Source organism: Corvus kubaryi, unplaced genomic scaffold (genome assembly GCF_017639235.1).
Source record: "Corvus kubaryi isolate FWS band 111438036 unplaced genomic scaffold, C.kubaryi_AGA036_p1.0 128, whole genome shotgun sequence".
NCBI classification, from domain to species: Eukaryota; Metazoa; Chordata; class Aves; order Passeriformes; family Corvidae; genus Corvus; species Corvus kubaryi.
Genome location: NW_024580663.1, coordinates 1,491,625 through 1,512,254, shown reverse-complemented (window position 1 = coordinate 1,512,254; position 20,630 = coordinate 1,491,625). Strand labels below are relative to the sequence as shown.

General features: G+C 51.5%; 1 protein-coding gene across 1 annotated transcript; it reads left to right on the top strand.

Moving 5' to 3' along the window:
- Window positions 1-1,475: 1,475 nt before the first annotated feature.
- Window positions 1,476-18,387, top strand: DELE1 (DAP3 binding cell death enhancer 1). The gene is made up of 11 exons (XM_042024998.1): window positions 1,476-1,597; window positions 1,680-1,776; window positions 1,899-2,019; window positions 2,338-2,481; window positions 8,924-8,979; window positions 10,705-10,798; window positions 11,516-11,658; window positions 12,493-12,651; window positions 13,518-13,610; window positions 16,924-17,080; window positions 17,977-18,387. Exons 1-11 carry the CDS (start codon window positions 1,497-1,499, stop codon window positions 18,225-18,227), a joined length of 1,416 nt encoding a protein of 471 aa, XP_041880932.1. The 5' UTR covers window positions 1,476-1,496; the 3' UTR covers window positions 18,228-18,387.
- The last annotated feature ends 2,243 nt before the right edge of the window (window positions 18,388-20,630 follow it).

Below are 20,630 nucleotides of genomic sequence, written 5' to 3'. Positions count from 1 at the left end.
GGAACACTCACAGACACCCCAAAGCTGCAGGAACAACGTGGGTATGACCAGTCTGGGGTGTGTCCCTATCCATGTTCCCCAGGAGGAATTATCCCCCCACGCCGAAGTACAGCAATCCCCAGGGACTCTCCCTGTTCTCCCAAAACAGGTTCTTTCCCTGGCGTGCAAGGGGCTGAACCACACAGAGTCAAGGTGTTTGATTTCCTGACAGTTCTGTGCAGAAAAGGGGGCTGGTGGCAAATCCCCAAAGCCAGCGCAGCCACAACCAAAACTTGTCACTGTTTATACGTTTTAGCAAACAAAGGCATCCGTGCTCACTGGCTGCATGTCACCTCGTTCTCTTATTAATTAGTATTCTATCTTCTATTGGTTAATGAGTCTCTCGCTTTTCATGCTAATTAGTCCCACTCTCAGTCCTTCTCTTCTTTTGGGTCAGTGGTTTCCTGGGCCATGGGTCAGTGGTTGTGACTTGCCCCTGCTGGAATTACTTTCTACCCAATTGGAGCTGATTTCAGCCCAGTTGCTGAGTTGGCTTTATCAGTTTCTTCCTTATCTCGTGGGTCCTGCCGAATGTCCTTGTGGTCTATAAATCCTGCATTGTGTCCACCATCAGTGGTACACCCTTCTTCCCAAGCTTCTTCAACCTCCCTGGGGTCTGAGATCATCAAAACATGTCCAGCCCTAAACCTTCGCAAGGCCATTCCAAGTTATTTGTCCTTCTAACACTTGGACATCACTTGGAGCTTTTTAGGTGCTATTTGTTCCAGGGATAAAATCTCCCTTCTTGTTGGTGTGGCTTGAAAGCACACAAAGAACATCCTTTTGTAATTTTAATTTATTCCACATTTTACAACAATAAGGCAGCGCCCTGTTTCATAATCCCCTTCTCATTCCCTGTTACACTCTGGACAAACTGTTAACTCTTTCTGACTCTCGAAATATCAGCATCATCAGCAAGGTGATTCCACCAACAAGTGATCGGACTTCCGAACACCTGGACATCACGTAGAGCTTGTGAGCTGCTGCTTCACAGATAAAACCCCCCTTCTTTTTGATTAGGCTGGAAAGTATACCAAGATCAAACACCAGTGAACACGCTTTCCTCCGAAATGTTTCCCATATTCCACATTTTGCAAACCACGACCCCCTCGGGCCCTCGGTGCCCCCTCAGCCCCGGCCGTGCCCACACGGGACCTCCCGCGGCGGGCGGCGCTCTCTGCGCGCTCCGTGGCGGCGGGGCCGCTCCAGCCGCGCTCTATGGCGCTGCTGCCGCTCCGTCCGCGCTCCGTGGCGACCGCGCCGCTGGATCCCCGCTCCGCGGCGATGGTGCCGCTCCCCCCGCGCCGCCCGCCCGGCCCCGGCCGCCTGTAGCCGCTCTTGTTCCCGTTGTCCCGTCTGTCCTCGCTGTCCCCGCAGCCCCGGGCCGCCGTGCCCCCGCCGTGCCCGGCCGCCCGCCCGTCTCTATGCCCCCGCGCGCTGCTGGCGGGGCGGGCGGGATGTGGCGGCTGCTGCTGGGCCGGGGTCGCTGCGCGCCCACCCCCGCCCGCCCCGCCTGTGCCCCCGGGCTGGGCGGCGGCCGCGGCCACAGCCCCGAGCGGTGAGTGCGGCTCGGGTGTCCCCCGCCCCGGGGCCGCCGTCGCGGCCCGGCCTCACGGGGCCCGTGTGTGTGGTTGTTGCAGGGCGGCCGCGTGTCAGGATGGCCCGGAGCGAGGAGGACGGCGGCAGCCGCTGCCCGGCCTGGTGCCCCGCTACTCCGTGCGGGAGGCCGTCACCTGGGTGAGGAGCGGCGCCGGGGACACCTCGGGCGGGTCCCCGAACAGAGCCGGGGCCCAGGGGCCGGATGGGAGCGGGAAGAGGGAGCGGGGCTGCTCTCGCTGACTGTGCCCCCCTCTCCGCAGGGAGCCGTGGGCGCGCTGCTGCTGCAGCTGCTCAGGCAGATCGCGTGGCTCAGGTCGCTGCCGGACGCCAGGACAGAGAGAAGGCTTCCCCGGCTCTCCTCGCTGCCCACCCAGCCCACAGGTCAGCGGCTGTGGCCTGGGCAGGGCGGTGCGGGGCTGCCGGGTGGGATTCCTGCCTGTGGTGTGTTAACTGAGCCTGGAAGAGAGCTGGGAGAGGCTGAGAGCCGCTCTCGGGCCCTGGGAAGAGTGTCAGGACAGTCTCTGCTTTTAAACGGCTTGGTGCAATCCCACTTTGTGTGCCCTTACCTTTGTTTTCCGTTCTGAATTCTGCTGCACGAACTTCCCTTCTGCTTGTCTGTGTGGTCAGAGGACACTGGGTACGTCCACAGACTGCCCTTGTCCCCCGAAGCAGACAGAGTTTTTGTGCTCTATATTACAGTGGTGACTGAAGCCTCAACCGGCTGTCCCAGCGAGCAGCTGGGCTCCCAGTTCCTGCAGAAAGCAAGTCCAGAGGCTGTACCAGAGAATTCATCCTCAGGCATCCCCTCAGGGGAAGGAGAGAGCCAGCCCTGGGCAGAAGCAGGTATGTGCCATGTGCTGCGGGGCAGGATACTTGTGGCAGAAGGACTTGGGAGTTCCCCCAAGGCAAGCTCAGGGCCAGGGAGTGTGCAGCCATTTATTGACACTTGAGGAGGCAGGTCAGAGTGGAAAGACAGAATTTCAGAGGGATGAATCGGGAGTCAGAGACAGGAGGAAAAAAAACCTCCTGAAGGCAGAGACAAGGCTGTGCTGTAACTGCAGGTGACAATGGCCTTCCCAACCCTGCTCTGCCTTAGCAGACTGATTACAGCATCCAGTCCTGTTCTTTTGTTGTGGACAGATGTTTGCAGCCAGAAGGATTCAGGAGGATGCTGCACCACTGATCTGGGACACTGGTGTACATGGTGTGAAAGTAAAGGAATTATTCTCTTCCTGCAAGATGAGGATGCATTGCTGAGCTCTTATGCCATAGATAAGACAGTGGAAGGAGGTATCAAAGACATTATTAAAATGAGTTTTATAAAAATAGAAAGATAGACTCCAACAAAATTGAAGTCTCACCCAGGAAAGCGTGTCCTACATAGGGAATTTAAAGTCACACCAAGGAGGATCAGATGAGGCCCACAAGTCACTAGATATAGAAACACTGATAATGGCCCCAGGAAAGTTGTTGGAAGCCTGCTGGAACAGGTGGCAAGGGGACAGCATTCAGTAATGGTGTAGAGAGGCACACAAGGAAACCAGCCACAGATGTTGGCTAAATCATAGGATCACAGACTGGGCTGGGTTGGAAAGGGAACTTAAAGCTCATCTTGTTCCTTGCAATGGGCAGGGACACCTCCCACTGTCCCAGGCTGCTCCAAGCCCCAATGTCCAGCCTGGCCTTGGGCACTGCCAGGGATCCAGGGGCAGCCCCAGCTGCTCTGGGCACCCTGTGCCAGGGCCTGCCCACCCTCCCAGGGAGGAATTTAAATAACAAAGGTGCTGCATAAAAGGTCAGAGCTGTTCCCCATTTTTTGCTTGCTTTCAGAATTTTGGCTTCCTTCTGTGCTGATTTCAGCCATGCCCATCACTGCTTATCAAACCATCTCCTGCCAGAGGTTACCATTCCCATCAGTTGGCAAATGGAGCATTTTGTTTCCATGTCTCCTAATTAACTCCAGGAAAACAGCCAGGTTAATTTACCTAAACTGCCAATCAGGCTGTTTAACCCATCTGCTTTAGCCTGGAGCACATTAAGAAGCACTCCAGCACTGGCAGGTGACTGGACACGGACCTCTGGGAGGAGTGGTGGGAAGAAGTGGAGACAGCAATGCCTCCAGTTGGCACAGCTGAACATCCTGGAGTGAATGTGTGTCTGACAAACAGCTCCCAGTGAGGGTCAACAGGAAGAGCTTTTAGGCAAACTGATAAATTGAACAGTGACAAGTCTCTAAGGCCACGTGGTCTTCGTTCAGATGTTCTTCAGAAGCTGGGAAATCACTGAGCCTCCAAGGATGGTCTGTAATCCCATGCTCAAACCTGCTCTGTGACCAGGGGAATGAGCACTGAGAGATTGCACAGCTTGGCTTTTAAAAAGGGGTGGGTGGGTGTTTGTTTGAGGCACAGAACTGCAAAAAAGGTGATTCTGATTTGATAGAAACTCTGCTACAGGATAGAGGTGTCAGATGCTGGGATGAGTGGGCTGGGATCAAAGGTCTTGGAAGGATTTAGGAAGCCATTTCTCAGGCCAGCTTGCTCCTGTGCAGAGACTTGAGAGAGTTGTAAATCTATTAAGACTTCTTTGGAGAAGTCAACTGGCATGTGGAGCAAGATAATCCAGCTTTTAGCTTTCTGAAAACCATCCAGACAGGACCTAAACCAAAGCTATCTAAAGAATTAAAGCTGATGTGAGGGAACATGGAGGGGTTACTCTTGGGCTGGTAACTCCTTAAAGCACAGGAAAGTTTCCACAGTGGAGAGCCATTACTGCAGGATTCCCTTGTCCTTTGCTAAACCTCTTCTGTTCGGCACAGTCAGCAGTGATTTGGAAAAAAGAGGTGACGAGTGAGGCAAGAGAAGCAGCAAATGGTACAAAATTATTCAGGACAGTCAAATCTGAAAGTCACAGGCAAGAACTGCACAAGAGCTAAAGCCAGGGTAATCCCCAGGTGGGTTAAGCGAGTGTACACAAGGGAGTGTGGCTGTAAATACACATGCAGAATGAGCAGTGTCAAATTAATAATTGTCTTGCAGAGGGAACATTTAAAGTCACTGTGGATGTGCTTTTGATAAGGTTAAGTCAGTGCTCGGCAGCAGCGAGGCCAATTAAATGTTAATTATGGTGAAGGAAGGAACTGAGGACAAGGCAGTGCCGAGGGTTCCTGTGAGTCTGGGATGCAGCCACGTCTTCAACTCTTAAGGAAAAGACAGTGTCTGAAAAACAGGGACAAAACTGCAGAGAAAAGATGACAAGGAGACAATTACATCCAAACAGAGACTGACTCTTCAACTTAAGAAAAAGAAGTGACAGAGAATGTGCTGGTGCTCTGTGAAACTAAAAGTGTTGAGAGAAATGGAATGGGGACCATCTCTTTCATAATCCTCATATTAAGAGGCAGCACAGAAGGGTCAGGTAGCAAGTTTGGAAAAAAGCAAAAGGCATTTTGTGTTTGGCCAGTGCCCAGGGAAATCGTGGTACTCTCTGCTACAGGCCAGAAGTACAAGTGGGTTCCAGGAAGTGATTAAAGTAAAATTACGCACTGAAATTAGACTTAATTGGTCCAGCCAAGCCTCCTGCTCAGATCACAGAACAGCTGATTGCTGGAAAGTTCTGCCAGGGAGAGCGTGACTTTATAATCCCTGCTCCTCACCCTTCTGCCCAAGCATCTCCAACTGTCACTTGTCAGAGATAATATATGTCAGAAATAATTTGATTTTGCTCCATACATAAGTCCTCGGGTTACATTCCACGTTATGCTGTGCATCCATTTTGTGGGAATTTATGGAGAAAAGTCAGGGGGAAGAGATTTGGTAATTTGCACTGAAGAGCCTGACAAAATGCAGGGTTTTGTCATGTGAGAAGTCCTGGGAATCTTTCCGTGGAGAGTGAAGCTTGATGATCCCATTCTTTCGCTACATTTTGCTTTCCACAGAAGAACCTGCCTGAGGTACAGGATTTTTCTTTTTTTCCTGGTGTTTAGCCACTGAAGGAGGGTGAGGCTGGCAAAATGAGGATGCAGCAGGAAGCTGGGGAGAGCAGAAGGAAGGGAAGGACAGACGCCTGGCAGATGATGCAGGGGAATCTGGTAGCAAAGTCTTGCCATGAGAGAACAGCCCTCGGAGTGGAGCAGAATGTACCTTCCCTGCTCCAGTTTGCTGCTGCCAGCAATGGCAAGGGATCTTCTGGAGAGAATTCCATGTCCTTACCCTTTCTCTGGGTGTTCAGCTCATTGCCAGACTTGCTGGTGCTGGTCTCCCTGTACAATGACAATCTGCTGTTGCTGTGGCAAAGATCTGTGTGATGGATCCCAACATCCCAGCTTTCCACAGGAGCCATTCCAACTTTAACTGAGCACAATAGGATAAAAATCTCCTTTGTTTAAAAGGAAAACGTCAGGAAATTAACCTAAAACTTGCCTTCAATAGCATTCTGGATATTGCTACCAGCAAGTCCTCAGCTCTGTGTTCACATCTTATTTTTTTCTGTGCAATTCCTGCCTCACTCAGAGGCTTTTTGCTGGAAGTTAAAGGCACAGAGTGAGCAAGCAGGTGATTACAGCCAGTCTCAGTGTTACAGCAGCTGAATGATGCCCTGGGGACTTGTATTTTACCCCTGGCAGAACTGTAAAATTCGTTATTTCAATTCTGAGATCACAAACATTGCAAAAGTGTGTTTTCATTTCAAAGCACAATGAAACCAATTGGAAACAGTGAAATTTTCCATGAGGCAGAAATGCTGGATTTTGGCCAGCTCTTGTTGTGACTTCATTCTTGTGGATGTTTTGGGATGAGCAATCTAGGCTGTCTATGAGAAGATTATTAATTCCTCATTTGGAGCTAGCTGTGAGCAACACTTGATTAGTCCAGGATGAACAGTGGGGAAAGACAGAAATATTTATTAACTGCTGAAGATGTGAGCATTGGGCATCCAGAACGCTGAAAGCTGCAGGATTGCATGGAAAAAGGGATGGGCAGTCACATTGGAAAAAGGGATGGGCAGTCACGTTGCATCATAGCTTGGGTTTGAAGAAATAGAAATAAAGTTGCGTAGACAATTCCAGCTGTGTTATTCCCATCTTTTAAACAACCTGAAGAATAATTTAGCTTGCCCAGCCTCAAAGGTGATTCTGAGGGAATTCAGGTCTCCCAGAGCAGCTGGGGCTGCCCCTGGATCCCTGGCAGTGCCCAAGGCCAGGCTGGACATTGGGGCTTGGAGCAGCCTGGGACAGTGGGAGGTGTCCCTGCCGTGGCAGGGGTGGGGCTGGGTGAGCTTTAAGGTCCCTTCCAGCCCAAACCATTCTGGGACTCTCTGATCCTTCAGGAGCTGGGGCTGGGTGTCGGGATCAGTTGATCCCTGGGTTTTCTTCCAGGTGTTCTCTGGGATTGGTAACCCTAATGTGGGGAGATTGGAGTGAGGAGGGGTTTCCAGTGCTAGAGGGGCACAAGGTGCTTCTGCAGGCTGGCAGAATTCAGAATTAGTGGCTGTTTATTTTTCATGCTTCAGTGGTTTGTCCAAATTACAACATTTTCACAGTAAACGAGGAGTCTCTGATTTAGGAGTAGACATCTGTGCAAAATGTACAGTTTCTTGAAAGTGTGCGTTTACTAATGCTGTTTAAACAAGTAGTGGGAGAATTCTTAATACAGCCCATTTTTTCCGTGGGATTTGCAGTTGTATGTGTGGCAAAAACCCAAATTACATCACGAGGGAGATACATGATAGAGCCTTACAGTGAGAAATATCAGATAATTTGACGCCTGCTCTGCAAAGAAATGGAAAGCACAACTAATAAATTCACAGATTATACTACTTTTGGTGGAATGATGCGTAGAAATCATGTTTGCCATAGTGATCTTGCTCGTTGGGTGAGTGGGGCCTGTTCAGATAACACACATTTGCATTCAGCCGGGGGGGAATTGTTTGTTTGGGAATAATGAGGCTGCAGCTGGCACACAGGGCACAGCTCCTGCACACTGTGCCACAGTCAGGCACTGCAAGGAGCACTCCTGCCTGGTGCACACCTCATTGCTGCTGCTTGTGGGGCCAAACAGTGCCAAGAATCAAGGAATCAGGCCCTAAAAGGACTTTTTTTTCGCTTGTGTTGGCTCCCACACAGCTTGAGAGGGAGGGCACAGCTACTCCTGCTGTGAGCAGCTCTGGCTCGCAGTGATCCAGGCTCCAGCACCTGGAGTTAAATGTCCCATGGGATCCAGCTGCTTGTGGTAGTCCAGGTTAAAAATGCTTGGCCTCAGGCTGTCTGTTCTCTTCGTGGAGGTCATTGTCCTCTTAGAGTGGCTGGAGTAAGTGCCACTGTAACCTCTGCCAGTTCTGCTCTGAGCAGGGTGCCTTAGCTTGTGCTGGAGTTGCTCTGTCAGATAATTCTGATTGGAACTGGTCACACAGTGCTGAACTGGCTGTCCCAGTGTACCTGAGAGGGCAGGGATGAGCTGGGGGAGCAGAGGGGGCTGATAACCTAAGCCTGCATCTGATGCAGCCTGATAGCAGGGCTGATCATCCCCTGGCAGAAGCAGAGCTGTACCCTGCAAGGAAATTACCTGGAGAAGGAGCTAAGGAGGCAGCATCTCAGCTGAGGGCGGGTGTGATGCTCTGGGCAAGCTGGGAGCTGCAGCACAATTCTGATCCAGGCAAACTGGGCATGAGGAGGCAATGTCACCCTTCCTGTGACACTGCTGAGAGGGGCTGCCCCTCAGGAACAGTGTTGGGAATTCAGGAACAGTAGCAAAAAGTCATAAAATTAACCAAGGCTGGCAGAAAAGTGCTGCAGTTGAAAGACTTGAATGGTGCAGTCTTTTTAGAATCACAGACAGGAATCAAGAGGGGCTGATTAGTCGTGTCAGGACTTTCAAAAGCAGGAATTGGCTTTTTAGTAAAGAAGAAAAAACCTAGAAGAGCCAGTGCCTGTGAGCAGAAACCCAGAGTAGAAGTACTTTAATTTGAAATGAAGCACAGGGGTTTAAAGCAGTGATTATGAGTTACTGGAACACACATTTAGGAGAAGCAGGAGATTCTCTACTTTCAGTGTCTTCAGATCAAAACCAGGGGCCTTTCTGGAGGAGCTGGCCCCACAGGGCTGGATTCCTGGGGCACGTGCTTGCTCTTGCTCCAAAAGTCAGATTAGTTGGGATTCCTTCTGTTCCTGATGTCCCTGGCTGGATGGAAGATCAGCCCTTCAGGAAAGAGCTATGGAATAAAGAAGGTGGGAAGAGGCAAAGATGCAGCATTGCTTAACCTTGCTTTTTTGTTGGGTTTTTTGTTAATGCAGGGGAGTTCCAAATCCCTGTGAGCTCCAGGGTGGGGCCAGTTCTCCACAGTGCAAAGGTATGGTTTGATTTTCTACTGTTTGTGTCTGCACCTTCCCTGCAGGAACTCATCCCAGAGCTGCTCCAAGCACAGCCTGAGCAACACTCACACACAAGACTGGAAAAAAAAAAAGGGAGATGGGATATACTGGCATCTGCTTTAGAGCAGAATTCCAGGATTTACAAACTGACATCCCCATCCTTTCAGGTATCAGTGTGACAGGACTGCTGGCAGGGAAGCACTGAAAGAAGATGGGGAAAAACACCAAACCAAGCAACCAAATAAAAAAACAAATTCAGCAGCACCAGTGTGCTCCTGTGTATTTGCATTTTGATGCAATCTTTCACTAGGTGATTACATGCTGTTGCTATTTTGGTGTTTACCAGACAACCCATGACTGGGGAAGGTGGTGTCACTCCTCCAAACGCTGCGAATCAGGGCTGGCTCTTGTCTGTTAAAGAGGGAAGCACTTGGGGCTTGAAGAGAGTGCATCAGCTCGAGAGTCACAAGGCCATAAATTATATTATTGTTCTTGTTGTGATTAAACCTGCCAATTCTTTCCAATTCACATCTTAGATGCAGATAATTCCCTTTTTAAAAAATCGGTTGAGCAATTGCTCAAGGACACTGTGAGCAGAGAGGAGGCAAATTCAGTTTTTAGCAGCGCGAGTTCCTGCAAAGGGCACCAGGGAGGCATTTGCTTGATCTGCTGGGGGGCTCAGTGTGGATCTCCCCATCCTGGGATGTGCCACTTGTGCAGGGCTGTAGGAAGGGCCTGGAGCTGGGTCCTAGGTCATGGAGCAGCTCAAGGAGGGGCCTTGGTCCCTGTCTTGGCCTCTTGGGAGTAGCCCCGAGCTCAGCAGTGGAGCTGGGTGTGCCAAGGGGCATTTTCCCAACTTCCCCGTGTGCACTGAGCTCTGCTGCCACTCGATGGCACTCGGGGTGTGCAGCTGGGCTGGGCTGGGCTGAGCCCCTCTGTTCATCACGAGGAGGAAAGGAATTGTCTGTGCCCTGCAGGGTTTCAGCAGCCCTGGGCAGAGCTCAGTCCAGCTGAGGGGTGAGCTCAGCCGGAACTGGGTAAAGCACATGCAAAGGTGTGAGGGTGTTTTGTGTGTGGGCACGATGTGGAACAGGGAACAAGGGGTAATGTTATTTTTGGAGGGGGGAGTTATCTTAGAATCATGGAATATCCTGATTTGTAAGGGATCCACAAGGATCAGTCCCAGCCCTGCACAGACACCCCAGCAACCCCACCCTGTGCACCCCTGGCAGCTCTGGCAGCCTCGGGGCCGTGCCCATTCCCTGGGGAGCCTGGGCAGTGCCCGGCACCCTCTGGGGAAGAACCTTTCCCTGCTCTCCAGCCTGAGCCTGCCCTGGCCCAGCTCCAGCCGCTCCCTGGGTGCTGTCCCTGGCCCAGGAGCAGAGCTCGGAGCTGTCCCTGCGCTGCCCTGGGCAGGAGCTGCAGACTGCTCTGAGTAGGATCAGGTATTTGCTGAATTCTGAAAGGTCTGATGATGCCTGAGAGGCTGCACCAAGCTCCCTGGCCAGCCCAGTGTCTGTACAGCTTCCCCAACGAGGTGGCTGTGTAGGACAGGGAGGTTTTTGTGTGGACACATGACATCACCCTCCTGGTGACTGTACCACAATACAAACAGGTCTCACTGCTTGGTTTCCAAGCAAGAATCTCCTCTAGGATTGATATGACTTAGCTGTCTTTAATAGCTGTTTTCTTTGACTCCTCAGGGTGACCCAGCTCAGCGAGGGCATTTAGAGGAAGCCGCTTTCCAATTGCAGCAGATTTTCCGAATTGATATTTCCATTGCATTGAATATCCTCGGTAATGGGAAGTTGGTTTTGTTTTGCCCTTAAACCACAGGTTTCTCATTTTGGAGGACCTCCAAATGGTTGCAGGTCTTGTGCGAAGGCAGGGATGGCAAATACCCAAGCTGAAGCCTCCTTTCAGCAATTTTAACTGTGCTTGGAGGGATTTATTGCCCTTTGTCCTATCATGCCACCTGATTTACCTCAGCATATTTCAATCCAGGCTTGGTTGAAAGCCTGCACTGTTGTCCTGACATCTGTAGTTGGAAATTAAGCCATCTCTGTCTTTTTTGCAACATAAGATGTCATATCCTTGTATCCTTCTTTTATTGTCTGAGCTCACAGCTTTCCTGGCAAGCTGAAAAAGCAATTGCAGGATTGCAACTCTAAGAAAAGCAGAAGGAAGATGCAATGATCTAAGAAAAGTCCCTGCCCTATATACACCACTAGTTGCAGCACTGAAAAGCAAGTTGTTTCTGTGTGAGCCATACGCTGTGTTAGCCTGTGATCCCTCTCTGCCACAAGCCTAGAAAAATCCCTAAAATGCAGTGTTGCCATTTTTCTTATGGAAACCGTGGAGTGGGGGTTGGTGAGCCAGCTGGAAGTGGCCCAGAGCGCTTGGCGTGAGCCAAGGAAGGCCCAGTGGCTGTGGGGGAGGTTGCTGCATTGGAGGCTGGGTTGTGGCCCTGTGCTTTTCCCTGTTTTCCCTGGCTTTAGGCTGTGTTTTCCTCAGGGATCGAGAGCATGAGGGCGGGGCACTGCCGGGTGGCCTTCACCTGCTTCAAGCTGGCGGCGGATCGGGGCTACAGCAAAGCCCAGTTCAACGTGGGGCTGTGCTACGAGCACGGCAGGGGCACGGAGAAGGACTTGGAAAAGGTACCCAGGGCCTGTGGGGTGGGGTGTGGGCAGCACACACCAGGAGAGGGCTCTGTGCTGGGTGCTCGTTCTTTTACATGGGTGGGAAAGTCATGGAATATCCTGAGCTGCAGGGAACCCACAGGGAGCATCCAGCCCAGCTCCTGGCCCTGCACAGACACCCCAACAACCCCACCCTGGGCATCCCTGGCAGCGCTGTCCAAACGCTCCTGCAGCTCTGGCAGCCTCGGGGCCGGGACCATTCCCTGGGGAGCCTGGGCAGTGCCCCAGCTCTGAAGACTGGGTAGAAAATGCTGGAAATAATAAAAATTGCAGCTTTGCAGAGCTGCTTTCAGTGTCACCAGTCCCCTCAGAGAGGTGCTCTGAGTTCCCCTTTCCCACAGCCTCCAAGGGTTCTCCAGGTGCACAGGCTGTGCTACCAGCACCCAGCGGGGTTCCAAGGAGAAACCTGTCATGTTGCTGTATTTAAGACACCGCTGCACATCCCAGGGCTTCTCAGATCTCCGCTTTGGCTCCTGTAACTCCAGCCTGCCACCTAGTGCAAGCTGGCCAGCAGCTGCTGGAGCTGGGAAGAGCAGCAAAGGTAGCTTGGTTTGAGTCATTGTTGGCCCAGTGCCCCCCCTTCAGCTCGGGGAGTTTGTGTGGAGCAGGCAGTGTGGTTCCAGGGCTCTGGGGTGGTCACAGTCCACTGTCTGACCTAACCCAGCTGATATTCTGATTGTGGGAGGGCTCTGGGGAGGGATGCAGCTCGTGATGGGTCTAGACAGAGAGGTGAAGCTTGAAGGGAGCCACGTCACGTTCAGGGCAGGCATTACCTGGGTTTCTCTTTCTCAGGCAGGTTTTTATTACTGCCAGGCAGCCAGCAGCTGTCACCCCATGGCCCAGTACCGCTACGCCAGGTACCTGCTCCAGCACGGCCCTGGCAGCCACTGGGACGGGCATCACAAGGCTGTGGCGCTCCTGGAGCAAGCAGCGGTGGCTGGCGTTACAGAGGTTGGTGTCCACAGCATGGCAGGGCAGAGGAGAGAGCCAGCAGAGAGCCCTGACTGATGGGCTGGAGCCACAGCCTAGAAAGCAGCATTTGTGGCACTGCAAGGAAAAGCTTTCCGATGTATTTATCCCTGCTCACAGCAGGGGGGTTGGAATGAGAGGATCCTTAAGGTCCCTTCTGACCCAAGCCATTGTCTGATTCTCTGTTTACATTCCTGGCAGTGTCTGGGAGACAGCCCTGCCTGCACACAGGAGCCACTGTGCCACACTGTTGTTAATGTGGCTCTTGCATTAAACTTGTGGCTTAGGAGAGCTGACCTGTGGTTGAAAACACAGCTCAGTTTTCATCTCCTCTCAATTCCAAGAGTGCAGGTCGCTGTGCTGGAGGAAATTCCAGTGCTTGAAGCAAGAACAGATCCTCATTTTGTATCTGTGACTTTCTGAGATGACTCATCTGTGCAGATCTGTGTATCCTGCCCTCCTTTCCCTCTCCAGGAGATGCATTTAGGCGTGTGCCATCTTGTCCTGGGAATGCCAGGCTGGCAGTGCCTGTGCCTCCTGGAGCACACTGCCCCAGTGGTGCATCTGCTGGATCTTAGGGACAGGTCATGAGTGGGAGCCATTCCCTGGCTCTGAGTCCCACAGGGAAGTTTGAAATGATACTCTGGGTCTCAAATGTGATTTCTTTGTGTTTACCATGTCCTGCTGATTTTTCCTAGGGCAGCCCTGCTTCTCCCAGCAGCCCCTGCACAGGCAGGGTCCTTACCACACTGCCACAGTAACCCCAGCATTTGAGCAGCTTGCAAAACGAGTAAAAGAACGGAGTAATTAAAATCCTGGCTGATCTGGACCATGTGGTTTTGTTGCAGGCACAGGCTTATCTTGGAGTGTTCTACATGAGGGGGCTGCAACCACAGGAGAAGAAAGGTCTGAAGTACCTGCTGCTGGCAGCAGACAGTGGTGTGAGTAATCCCTCTGCCAGGGATTGTCCTCAGACTGGGATCTGCAGCTGGAGGATTTCAGGGTTTCTTGGAAATGGGAGCGAGTGGCAGGATTTTACTGCACAGTGGAAAAGGACGGAGTGGCCTTGGTGCCTCTTGGAGAGGAGACAGGCCCTGGGCACAGACCCTACAGAACACAGAGGCAGAGGCAGCCCTGTTGGGCTGGAGGAGTTCCTACAGCACCAAGGGCCTGTATCCAGCTTCCAGAATTGTACACGTTTCCCATTATGGAGCATCAACACCCTCTTCAGTCAAAATCTTTCACTACTGCATCACTTTGAGAACTTTGTTGTGTCTGTCTCAAATCTATGCTTCAAAATTGGCCCATTGTTTCTTTCCTTCTGTAGAGAGGATGAAAAGACTATTTCTGGATTTATTTTTTAATTCAGGCACCTTTAACATATTTAAACACTTGAATCTCCGTGCAGCCTTCCCCCATTGTTGCTGTTTCTTTTCACAGGTTGTGTTAGATCCCCAAGAATCTTCTTGCTTGCACTTTCTCCAAGTGACCCAGGCTTCTCTTTTTCGAAAGGCAGTGCCACAATGTGGGCACAGCACTCTCCTGAACCCCCACCAGCATTTAGAGGAGCAGAAGGGAGGATCCCATGTCTCGCAGCCAGGTTTCTGCATCCCACAGTTCTGTTTCTTTCCAGCACTGTGACATTGTCCCCTTGTTTTCAGCTGCATTGTAATGGCTGGGGCTTTTTTTCTGAAGAACTTGTTCATTTTAACTTCAGTTCCCACAGCTTTTGTGCAAGGGAAAATAATGAATAGCTATTGCCTGTTCTGCTGGCTAATAGTTCTGGTCGTGGTGCCCTTTAGTGTGTCCTCTCTGAGTCATTTCTTTCGCAGGCTGCACAGTGCTGGTTTAGTTTGTCTCTCCGTGTAGTTAAGCTGTTCTACTTTGCTTGTCGGTCTTCTCTCCATTTTTCTAATTCTCCTTTGACCATTTTAAGATGTTTGGACTAAAAGTGGACTCGGGATGGATGTATGCCATGGATCTCACATAATGAGATCCTCTGCTTTGTTCTGCATTCCCTTCCAATGATTCCTAATGCTGCTTGCCCTGTGCCTGACACTGAGCGGTGATGAGCTGGTCTCAGGGAATTCTCACAGTGTGATACCCAAATTTCTTGCTATCAGCACTGCTTTGCAATTTGGCAATACTGTTTCCTTTGTCATTGTGTTGCCCACTCCTCAGTCATGTGAGATCTTCTTTAATTAATTCTTTATAGTGAGTTTGACCATTTCGATTGGCATAACATCACTGTAAACTTTGCCACTTGGGTTTTCACCCTCTTTCCAGAATGCAGACACTGTCAGTCTGGTGGGACGGGGCCTGACTTGCCACAGCAGCTCAGACATCACAATACACAGTATTTAGTTCCAGATCTGCTAAGGGTCTCTCCTAAGATGCATCACTGGCTCCTTTATTCCAGCCTGGAGTCAGATGTTTATGCTGAACAGTATCACACTGAGTTACCCCGTTAAATAGATGATTGTCATTTACTGGTAATGCCTTAACAACACAAAATCTGTCAGGTAGCTGCAGGTCCTGGGGTGCACCCCTGGCATGCTTTGGTCCCAGCCATGGCAGTTCTCAGACCCCAGGCATCCTTCCCCATCTCTGTTGCTCAGTGGATGCTGGCTGTGGATGCTGCCTTGAGGGCAGGCTGATCCTGGGCTCCCTGGGATGTACCCATTCTCCTGGGAGAAGGGCTCCAGAGACAGGTTCACTTCCATTACCCTGGAGTTGGAATTTATGTTTAGGTGGCTGAAAGAACGCTGGGTATGGATGAGGCAAGGACAGAACCGTTTAGTGCAACTCCAGAAAAAAGGAAAACAGCACAAGAAGTCTTGGATTCAGCGTTTCTTTGGTCGTTCCTCTCTGCTAGAGCCAAGCAGGGAACTCTGACAAGTGTTTTTCCAACACCGTGTTCTACTTTGGTTCCCACTTTTTATCCTCCCTTATTTCAGACGTGCAGCCACAGAATACAAACCCTTATTAAAGAGCTTTCTTGGAGAACTGAGCCTGACCTCCAGGTTTCCAAGGGTGTCACAGTCACTTCTGCCGTGCTAATTTGGGGATCTCCTCTCGCTGCAGTCGTGGCTCTGAGGCGCTCATCCTGTGAGAGATGGAGCTGCAGTACTTCTGATTGAACCCTATCTCTTGTCACAGCTGAAGTGCCAATCCTTCAATGTGTTTATCTCATCTCTAAAGGAGTTTATTGCTGTCATAAACTCAGACTTGCAACATTTTGCAAAGCACCCACTCACTGAGTTCTTCACTTGCCTCTACCAGCTACATCCCAGACAGCAACACTTGCAATATGTTCTTTTCTCGTGGCTTTATTAAAACTTGATACTTACTTGAGGGTTTTTTTTCTATTTCTTTCTTCTTTCTTTTTTTTGTTTTTTGCAAAGCCTTGGTTAGATCATGTTTCTGGCAGTCACACTCCTCAGGTTGTTCTGCTGGCTTTGTTGCTGAAAAGATCTGTGTGACCACGAGTCTGTGCAGTCTTTTCAATGTCTTTAGGAGCTCTCCTGCTATCTGAGACCCTTTGCCTCCCATTGGATCTCAGAGATAAAGTGCACAGCTGACACATAACCATGTCATGGGTTTGGATTTAGCTTCACTGCAGTGACAACCTTTGCTTTCCCCTTCATTCCCAGCAGTTACGTATGTCTGAGTGGTTCAGGTGCTTTTTCTCTAGTGCATATTTGCTTCATTTACCTCATTTCTGCTGCCTGAGATTTCTTCTGAAATAGAATGAGGTGGGGCTGAGCAGGAGAGTGCTGCACTGTTGTGTTAAAGAGCAATCTCCCAGCCCTTGGCAGCAAGTACCTCTGTGCCAGTTGTGATGTTTTTACAAGACTTGGGCTTGAACTGTCGTAGGGCAGTCCCAGGGCGTGCTCGGAGTTTGGGTGGGATCAGGATGTGGTGCAGTCAGGGCTGCCCAAGACACCTCAGCTCTGACCTCTGAGACAGCTGGGATGCTCTGCAGAGCCAGCTGCTCCTTTGTTCCCCTGACACAGCCCTGGGTGTTGAAGGGAAATCAGTGCATTTAATTGGAAAGGGATAGGAAGGAGCAGAGTCAGAGATTGTGCTTCTCTCCAGGGGGCTGAATTACTGAAGATACAAACTGAGGGATGGAGGGGTAAACTTAAGGAGGTGACCAAGGATAGAGCAGTAAACCCTAAAGAAGGTGTTAAAGACTCTCTGTTTCCTTCCCTGTGCTGTTGTCACTTGTCCCTGTGTTGGTTGCTGTGCCAGGATGCCCAGAGCAGGTACCACGTGGGCGTTTGCTACGAGCAGGGCCTGGGAGTGCAGCAGAACCTGGCGGAAGCACTGAGGCACTACCGGCAGTCGGCAGCTGCTGGGAACAGGCAGGCCCGGGAGAGACTGCGGGCGTGGGAGCAGGAGCTGCAAGGTACCAGGGGCAGCAGGGCACCAGGGGCTGCGGGACTGCCCGGGGGAGTGACCCCGTGAAGGTGGGGCCTGTATTGCCAGAGGAGGGGTTGCACAGGGCCACGGCACAAAGGAGTTCTTTGTACCGAAGGGAAGGCACCACTTTTCCTTCTTAGTTCTTTCCACTTCTTAGCAGCTCTTTCCAGTCCTGCTGAAGTGGATCAGCTGTTCCCATCGTATGATGGGTCACAGAATCATTTCTGTTGGAAAGACCAACCGTGTCCTGGGGGGCACCAGGCCCAGCATCACCAGCCGGGCCAGGGAGGGATTGTCCTGCTCTGTTCTGCACTGGGGCAGCCTCACCTCCAGTCCTGGGGGCAGTTCTGGGCACCACAATACAAAGAAGCCATTAGAGAGTGTCCAAAGGAGGCCTCGAGGGTGGGGAAGGGTCCAGAGGGGAAGCCTTGTGAGGAGCAGCTGAGGGCACTTGGTTTGTTCTGCTGGAGAAGAGGAGCCTGAGGGCAGAGCTCATTGTGGTTTTCAGTGTTCTCCGGAGGGGCAGCACGGGAGCAGCTCCAAGCTTTGCTCCCTGTGATCAAGGACAGGACCTGAGGGAGTGGCTGGAGCCATGTCAGGGCTGGTTTAGGTTGGATACCAGGAAAAGGTTTTTGAGCCAGAGGGTGGTTGAGCAGTGGAACAGGCTCCCAGCACAGTGGTTACAGCACCAAAGCTGAGTTCAAGAAGTGTTTGGACAACGGTCTCAGGGAGGGTGGGATTGTTGGGGTGTCTGTACAGGGCCAAGAGTTGGACTCGATGATCCTTAGGGGTCCCTTCCACCTCAGGATATTCTGTGATTCTGTGGTTGAATGATCAAGCCCATGACAGTGTCATTAATACCTTGTTTTTCTCTACTTCCAGCTGGGCACACAAAGCATCCCTTCCCTTCAGGATTAAGAGCCTCATCCTCCAGCCCCAATTTCTGGACTATTGAGCCTGCAGGTCTCCACAGCACCCAGCCAGGACAGTGTGCCCTACCCCTGCCCCACTCGTGGAGCACAGACAGGCTGCACGTGATGCTGCTCAGCAGTGCGGGATGGAGCCGTGCCTTCGGAGCCAGGACAGTGCCAGTGGAGCTGCGGGGCTGGGAGCCCCAGCACTGCTGCCAGTAGAGCAGGCAGTAAGTGAGACAAGCAGGCAGAGGGCAAGGCAGCCTTGGTGTGGATGGCAGCAGGCTGGCAGTGAGTGGGAAGAGAAAGCTTTCTGTTCATGGAACAGGAGGCATTTTTAAATCCCTGGGGTTTGAGAATAAACTTTGTCATGTCTCCTACACCACCAAGTCCTCCGCTCACCTTCCACACAGGGACGTTGCTTCTGCACCTGCATTTCCATATGAGAGCCATGCACAGACTCCCACCATGCCACTGGCACAGGGTGCCCAGAGCAGCTGGGGCTGCCCCTGGATCCCTGGCAGTGCCCAAGGCCAGGCTGGATGGGGCTTGGAGCAGCCTGGGACAGTGGGAGGTGTCCCTGCCCATGGCAGGGGTGGCACTGGATGGGCTTTAAGGTCCTTCCAGCCCAAACCATCCTGTTCTGCACCACAGTGGTGTGATCTGGGGTTGTAATTCCGGTAGCCCTGCATGTCTTGCTCATGGTCCCCCAGGAAGGTTTACAAGCCACCATATGGGGACATTAGCAAGTTACCCTGGGATTGGCCTGGCCCTCTCCCTCTGAGGCAGTCTGCTCTCTTCAGGGCAAGTCCCTACAGTGCCCCTGCTACAGCACAGTCTGGGCTGGCTCTGTGTTGCCATTAGGGCACTTTAATCTGCTTGCAAACCTGGGCAAGCAAGAGAGTGAAGTCTCATCATTAGGACAGAGTTTTTTATGGGATGACGGATCCACCTGTACCAGCGAGAGTGACAGCTGTCCCTGGCCATCCTGCACCGTGCCAGTGTCCTTCTGTCCCCACCTGCAGCCCTAGCAGTGAGCTGCTCCTATGGGCACACCTCTCTGAGACACAGTGAGCAAGGTTTGCTTCAAAATTCATCCTGTCCCTGTTTGCTGAGCACGCCAGCTCATTTTCAGCAGAGTGGATAAGGGATGCTCCCAGCGGGAAGGCACCACTGGCAGGCAGCAGCAGCAGGCAGCTGGTGTGATAATTTCTTCCACTGGGGCAGCTGAATCCGGAAAAAGGCATTTGTTCACACCAGTTTAAACTGGTTCAAGGGCATCTGTGCAAACTGTCCAGCTTCCTGTGGCCGTGGTGCTCTGGTGCTCTGCGTAGATCAGGCTCCACAAACAAAGGCAATGGCCCCATCCTGAACTTCTCCATGCAGCAAGGGAGGGGCACAGCCACCCCTCAACACATCTGATTGTTCTTCTGGTCTGCTCTCTCCTTCTGCTCAGACCAAACTTTCTTAGACCATTTCCTTTATCAAGCAGGATACAAGTAGCAGGAAATTCCTGGGGTGGATTTCCTATGCTGTGATAATCCAGAGCATGCTTACGCTGTGGTCGGGATGGGAGAGGGGCTGGGGGGGCTGAAAGCAGTTTGCAGAATCAGGAAACAGGACCAAGAGGGAGGAATTTGTCTCCTTTTAAACCTGCTTGTTATAAGGTATTTTTGTGTATGGATTGTCCTCTAGCAGACACATCAAAGCAACTTTGCAGAGGGAGATGTGAGGTTGTGCCAGGTGTTTGTCCCTCTGCCTGTGCTCCCATGGTGCAGAGGAATTCCCACAGGGCTGCAGCTCCTCAGTCACAAATGCCTCCCTCATGGTTTGCACAGCTGCATCTCAGTTAGAATTTGGCTCCCTGACATTGTTTTGGTGCAAGAACTCGTTTTGTTTGTAAAACAAACCAGCAAGAGATTTGTGTTAGCAGAGCAGCAGCACGAGCAGGCCAGGCCAAACCCATCTGTGGATGGATGCCAGACCTGGGCTCATCAGTACAAGCGTTTTGAAGACTCCAAATAAAACAACATTTTGGATATTAAAAAGTCCACCTGGGGAAATCTCACTCTATTGCTCTTGTCACTGGGTCCCAAGAGCAACAGAAAGGGGTAACTTTCTCATTTACTCCACTTTAAATTACCTGTGTAGTTGTCTGGTGCTGTGGCTCAGGTGTGTACACACCTAAAGCTGGGAACTGTCACCTCCAGGTCCATGGAAAAGAACAGGAGTAGGACACTTGAGATGGTCCAGGAGAGCCCAGAAGCCCTCACCTGCCATCCCCACACTGCTGCATGAGCCTGTGGGTCACCACTGCCCTTCCCTTCTCCAGGAGTGCAGAGGCACAAACACCTGTGTGTCTCCTCCTTTGCCACCAGTATCCTCGTTTTCCCACCCGTGCTGTTATCCCAAAACTGTCTTACAGCTCCCAGACAGACGGATCAAAGTGAAAACCCATAAAAAGGGTGAAACTTGTGACTGAATATTTCAAAACAGTGTTTTCACGCTTCCCTTTTCCCAGGTTACCTGTGGCAGACTCCAGCCATCTGGTGTCTGCTTTTGGATAAGGACTGTGCTCCAAAACCCAATGGCCTCAAAGGAGAGAACAGAATAGAACAGAATCAT

What these genes read in the sequence shown, in the direction of transcription:
- DELE1 (XM_042024998.1), top strand. Translation starts at nt 1,497, where the DNA reads ATGTGGCGGCTGCTGCTGGGCCGGGGTCGCTGCGCGCCCACCCCCGCC. An exon ending in CGCGGCCACAGCCCCGAGCG is followed by an intron (nt 1,598 to 1,679) that starts GTGAGTGCGGCT and finishes TGGTTGTTGCAG; the next exon opens with GGCGGCCGCGTGTCAGGATG. An exon ending in TGCTGGCAGCAGACAGTGGT is followed by an intron (nt 13,611 to 16,923) that starts GTGAGTAATCCC and finishes TTGCTGTGCCAG; the next exon opens with GATGCCCAGAGCAGGTACCA.